The sequence below is a fragment of the Onychostruthus taczanowskii genome, unplaced genomic scaffold (genome assembly GCF_017590055.1).
Source record: "Onychostruthus taczanowskii isolate IOZ18803 unplaced genomic scaffold, ASM1759005v1 scaffold50, whole genome shotgun sequence".
Lineage (NCBI taxonomy): Eukaryota > Metazoa > Chordata > Aves > Passeriformes > Passeridae > Onychostruthus > Onychostruthus taczanowskii.
This window is the reverse complement of record NW_024502569.1, coordinates 4,560,735-4,566,395: the sequence shown is the minus strand read 5'-3', so window position 1 is coordinate 4,566,395 and position 5,661 is coordinate 4,560,735. Positions and strand designations below refer to the sequence as shown.

Sequence of the window (5,661 nt, the reverse complement as noted above, 5' to 3'; positions counted from 1 at the left end):
ATAAAAAGCATAGATGGTTTAAAGAAAAGCGAATTTTAGAAGCACAAAAGTAATTTGAACATTAAATTGTGTCTTTACTCTCACACAACCATTACCCTGAATCAACGTCAGCATGTCGCAATGATTCAAAACACTGACACCCTACTACCAGCTACTTTCCCATTTTCCTTTTAAGGATATGATTGTCCTTAAAATATGTACATAGCAAGCAGCCAAACAAACCACCAAGAGGTTTTCAAATTGTGCTTAGATTGGGTTTGTGACAGAAAGCTTGAGGCCATGGAGCACCTTGGCCTGGGCAGCTGCCCTCCCACCCACGCTCCACGCCAGCCCAGGGCTCCTCGCTCCCGGGTTAGCACCGAGGAGGAGGCTGCCCCATGCAGAGCATGGAGGGAAAAACGTGGCAGAAAACAAAGGAAAGAGAGAAGAATGAAGGGAAGCCAAAGCATTTTAATGATGATTCGTGTTAGTGGTTACGTGAGAGGAAGTTAGTCTAGTGTCACACTACTGGTTTCTCAATACAGACATGCCACAATGCAAACAAAACACATATGATGAATAATTTGACACACACAAGTCCTGTAGAGATGGCAGCTGGTATCTCCTAATGGGTTTAAAGATGCACCACTCCTACTACCTGTACCCACTGCTTCCAGTTTTTATGGTACTACCACCACATCCTCCCTCCCTCTCAACTTCCAGTATGCTGTAGAATGTCTCAGTACAATTTTTCCTAGGAACAAAATGGGAGATTATGATTATTCTTCAGAGTTGTCATGCAAGGAAAAATGCATCCCTCACAGTCAAACAAAAACAAAAGAACGGGAAAAGGAATGTCATGTTTAGGGCTGAGGAGCAGGATAATATTCCGTGTTCTGTACATACATCCTTTAGAGGGTGTTTCAGCTTTGACTTTCTGAAATGCACGAGTGGAGTCAGACCAAATGCAAATCCCTTTCTCAGGCAAAGGAAACCATGGCCAGCGTGTTTGGAGGTGGATATGGAGCACAGCTCCCAGGCAATGCATGGGAGCGCTCACAGGAGTGCGAGTGTGAGTGTGAGTGAGTGTGAGTGTGCACAGGGAGCGCCTCGGCTGGCGCAGGGACCCTGCCAGGGCTGCGCGCTCGCTGCACATGCATATGGCATATGTACAACACGCCTGCGTGAGTGGGCACACAGGGAACCACACACCTCCATGTCACGAAGAAAACATAAAATAATCCTCTTTGAAGTGTATTAAGGTTCTTAAACCATGAAAACAGGGGCTGGTCAGGGAAGCTAACACTTTCACTGGGATGCTGCAAGTTGGTCTTAAATTCTGCAGCAATTTCAAACGGGATGTCAATTTCACCTTCATGACTCTAAGGTCATTTCCCCAGTGAACCATGAATCATGCATATACATATATACAATTCTTATTATGGTATTTCCTGGCTTTTTATGGCTTGCCTACAACCTTAATATCCTTCAAATGTATATTCTGTATATTTATTTTCCTTTTTTTTTCTTTTGATTTAAGAGACAATAAAACCAACTGCTATGTAAGATCAGACCCATTAGTTTCAATGATGTGGATTTAGGATTCTCTGCATAATATAGAAATGTATATTTTTAAAATGTATATTATTTTTTAGATACGCTGGAGCATATATTTTATATTAACTGTGGTCTGATGATTAAATACTTATATCAAAATATTTTGTAAATACATAACATTTACCTTTAGACTTCAGTGATTTTTAGAGTTTTTTCAGTGTATCATAAAAATATGTCCTCAGGCACATTAAAACCCTATTATATTTCTTTGAAATGTTGCCAATGTCCATGTACAGTAGCCACTATTCAAAAATGTCATGGCCATTAATACATTTTTCCTAAGATCCAAGCTCATCAGACCATTTTATGTACCACTAGCTTACCATATTTTTTTCTCTCTTAACATAAAATTATTCTGATATTATTGAGAATGAAAATAAAAAGCAATGAGAACCCAAATTTTTTTAAATAGTCAAAAACTAATTTTTTATATTTTAAAAAATAATACTTAAAAAACAAGTTTCTTTGCTGGGTTCCTTCTCGGTAAGGTTTAAGCCCAGATCAACTTTTGTCTAAACCCCTGAAAATAGAGGTTTGCAGTGGCAGTGCTGTCAGAACATCAGCTCTGAGCCATGGAATGTGCCACTGGAATAAAATCAGCACTTCAGACTTACTTATCTGGGGATGCATGAGCCCATACAAACCAGAGTTTTTCTCTAATTTAAGGTACTTACACAAAGTTCTATCCTTTTAGAACTGTAAAATTATCTACCTATAAAAACTAACTCTTGCTTAAACTCTAGATAATAAGGACAGGCGATTTTTTTTTTAATAAAAAATCTGCTAAAACACATATATATTTACACATGGCGAGCAAGTTATTGTATAAATGTGGACAGTGTGTATATATTGGCATTTAGTAAAATGTTTCCCTGAACCTGATTGTATGCATTATCGGACAAGTATTGATGTAAACATCTGAACCTACGTCAGGTGTCTCTGTTATCCATTTACATTAGACCAGATCAAAACCAACCAGACAGACAGACAAACGAAAATATGTTTTCCTGTTAGACGAGTCCACCTAACTCCTTAGTTTTATCTCCTGCACACAAGTCAATCAAGTCTGCTGCTGAGCAGTGTTCTCGTTCCTACAGCAGGTGAAATACCTGTTAGGTGGGTTGTTTTCTGCTTGGCATTTTTTCCAACATCTTGTGGGGCTAACATCATTTCCAGAGCCAGCCAGGCACCCAGCCTCTACTCCTCCCCCAGAAATGATTAAAAGATAAGTGTATAGGAGAACCTCTCATGTCGCTCCTTTTGTAGCTCTGTTCCCTTGAAGAACTCATGACACTGCTTTACACGACGAAGGATGGTCATAATCCAAGTCCTGCTTCCAGAAAGGCATGTAAAAATGAACCTCCCCAGTGTTTAGTGTTGCAGAAAAAAGATACAAATGTAAAAAAAGTGCTCAAAAAGAAGTTGACTTTTTGTATTCAGCCATACAGTCTAGTAAGAAGAGACTCAGAAGTGCTGGCCCACAGAGTACAGTGAAGGAAGCCTTTTAGGTGACTTTCTTCAGGTGATGCAAAACTAATTCATTATCTGCGGTCTCCTATGCAGATTTTCCCACATGGACTTCGTTCTCTGCGTTTGCCTCCACCTCTTACCCAACTACTTTTTGGCACTGTCCTGGTACATGGCAGTTTTCACTGTTGTCCCTGTTACTGACCCAGCTACGCCCCTGTTACTGACTCGGCGTACCAGGACTTTAGAGACGGGGATTTTTGTTCTGTGCATCTCACTTTTGGCCAGGTGATGGTGTGCAACGTGATGGCTGTTACTGGCATCTGCTCCATGGCTGGCAGGATGCGAGGAAAGGTGTTTAATGCTGATGGGTATCTTGGAGTCCTTCGCGCTGCTGGAGGGTGTTTTCAGTGAGCTCACGTTCCTTATTGGAGACACGGGCTTGGAGCGTGGCACACTGGGGACTTCGTTTGTGGGCCCCGCTGGTGGGTTCTCATCTGGCTCAGCATAAAGGTCATAGAGAGCATCCCCACTGTAGCTATCCCTGGGAAGGGTTTCCTTCTGGATGCTTGTGGAACTATCTTCCTCGGGACCAGGGGTGGTGGAATCCCAGTAGCCCTCATCGCTGTTTGGGACACCCTCGTGCTGCTCCTTTTCCCTGCTCTTCTGCTCCTCTTTGTGGTTCAGGTGAATGGCAATCTGGTGGAGGCCACCACGTTTCACCACCACCCTGTTCTGGGCCCCCTCGGTACCTCGGGTTTCCTTCAACCCCTCGGGCTTCTTTGTCCCTCCTCCGCTTCCTCCTCCTTGCGTCTGAGTCTCGTCTGTCTGTGACAGCATATCCCAGAACTCCTGCAGGCAGGTGTCATCCACCTGGTCGGGGCTGGCCATCTCCTCCCCTCCTCCCTGGTAGGCCACCATGGTGGGGTGCTTCTTGGTGGCACCCAGCTTGCTGGGCCCGGGGGTGCTCTTCTCGCAGACGCCACTCCCGCCGCCCACATCCTCCTCATGGTCCGCAATAATATCTCCGCAGCCTGTAAGAGAGTCAAAGCTTTTCAGTGAAGTCACGTCAGCAAACATCAAACAAATACGATCAATCGATTGCTCTGAGGGTGGATCAACAGAGGAAGGGTCAGGGGCGGCTGCCGTCTCTTGACCGCTATCACAGTGAGGTTCAACAGGGGGGATAGTCGTTATTGGAATGTCACCTGTTATCGCTGCATCCTTCGCAGTCCCAACCTCTCCGGCGGCCGGCTCCGGTCGCTGGCGGCTGAGCTCCTCGGGTGGCCGCACGGCGGCGGGCGGCTCCTCCCGGGGCGGGGGGCTGCTGGCCCGCGGCTCCCCTCGGGGCTCCTCGGCCGCGGCGGGCGCCTCGCCGCTGCGCTTCTCCCGCGGCGGCTCCGGCCCGGCGTCTCCCGCGCCGCTCGGGCTCTCAGACAAAGGTTTCGGCGTCTCCTCCTTGATGCACTCCAGGCTGGCGGTCAGGGACCCTGGCATGATAAGGCCGGACGGGATGTCTGAGGTTTCCCCCCTCTCCTCCTTGCCGTTTTTGTCCCTTTTGTGCCACCGCATGCTGCTGAAGATCCCCTTCAGCCCCTTCTTTTGTCTGCCGCCGACCCGCGGCTCCGCGCCCTCCGCCTGCCTGCCGTTCTTCCTCAGCAGCGAGAAGAAGCTGTGCGACTTGGCCACCGCGCTGCCGGCGGGGCCGCCGAGGCTGCCGGCCGGCCGCTCCTGCGCCTCGCGGCTCGGCGCGTCGCCGCCGCCGGGTTCCTCCTTCTTGCTGCTCTCCAGCACGGCTTCGGCCAAGCCGTCGTGCGTCCGGCTCCGCACCATCCCCGGCTTGCCGGCGCCCTTACCCTCCCCTCCTCTGCTCCGCACCCCGAAGATGCTCGGCATGGTTCCCCCGGACTTCCTCCTCCTGAAAAGCTTGAAAGCGGTTTTGTTAATCCTGCCCGACGGCTGCTCGGCGGCCGGGGGCTCGACACAGTCGCAGTGCGAGTCCATTTCTGCCTCTGCCGCTGCTGCCGCGGCCGCCGCGGCTTCCCCTCCGCCGCGGAGCGCGGTGCGATCCCTCAGTGACAGCCCCGCCGCCGCCGCCCGCCCGTCTCCATGGCAACCCGGCGGAGGGAGGGAGGGAGGGAGGGAGGAGATAAGCCGCTTTCCCCCTCCGCCGCCGCGGGCCCGGCCGCCGACGCCCGTTCCGAGCCGCCCCGCGCCGCCGCAGCGCCGCCCGCCCCGCGGCCCTTACATAACGCGGCCCCTGCCCGCCGCCCGCCGCCTCTGCCGCGCACAGCCGGGCTCTCGGGTGCCCCGGGAGCGTGCCGCGCCCGGGCGGGCAGAGCTCGGCTTTTATTTGTGACGGCGTTGTGCATCGCCGCTGTGTCCCGGCGGCACGGTCGCTCCACGCTCTGGACCGCGAGCATTGCGTGGCTGAAGCCCTGGGCTGGGGGATGCAGCGAAGCGCTCGCAGCGCCGAAAAAGGGCCGGGGTCGCTGGGGGGTGGTGGCGGTCTGCAGGTGCCAGTGCACCACACGACAGGGACAGACGGGTGGGAAAATGGGACACACAGGCAGAACCCGGTACGCAAATACTCCCGGG

The 5,661-nt window shown here is 50.8% G+C and overlaps 1 protein-coding gene across 1 annotated transcript; it reads right to left on the bottom strand.

Moving 5' to 3' along the window:
* Positions 1-3,210: 3,210 nt before the first annotated feature.
* Positions 3,211-5,067, bottom strand: AMER2 (APC membrane recruitment protein 2). Its single transcript, XM_041416073.1, has 2 exons — positions 4,272-5,067; positions 3,211-4,097 (listed from the first exon to the last, which is right to left on the bottom strand). Exons 1-2 carry the CDS (start codon positions 5,065-5,067, stop codon positions 3,211-3,213), a joined length of 1,683 nt encoding a protein of 560 aa, XP_041272007.1.
* Between the last annotated feature and the right edge of the window lie 594 nt (positions 5,068-5,661).

Bases quoted from the DNA above. Each gene is read 5' to 3' on its own strand.
- AMER2 (XM_041416073.1), bottom strand. From the start codon at position 5,067: ATGGACTCGCACTGCGACTGTGTCGAGCCCCCGGCCGCCGAGCAGCCG. The intron at 4,098-4,271 runs GTGACATTCCAA...ACTCTCTTACAG, and splicing joins GAAGGATGCAGCGATAACAG to GCTGCGGAGATATTATTGCG.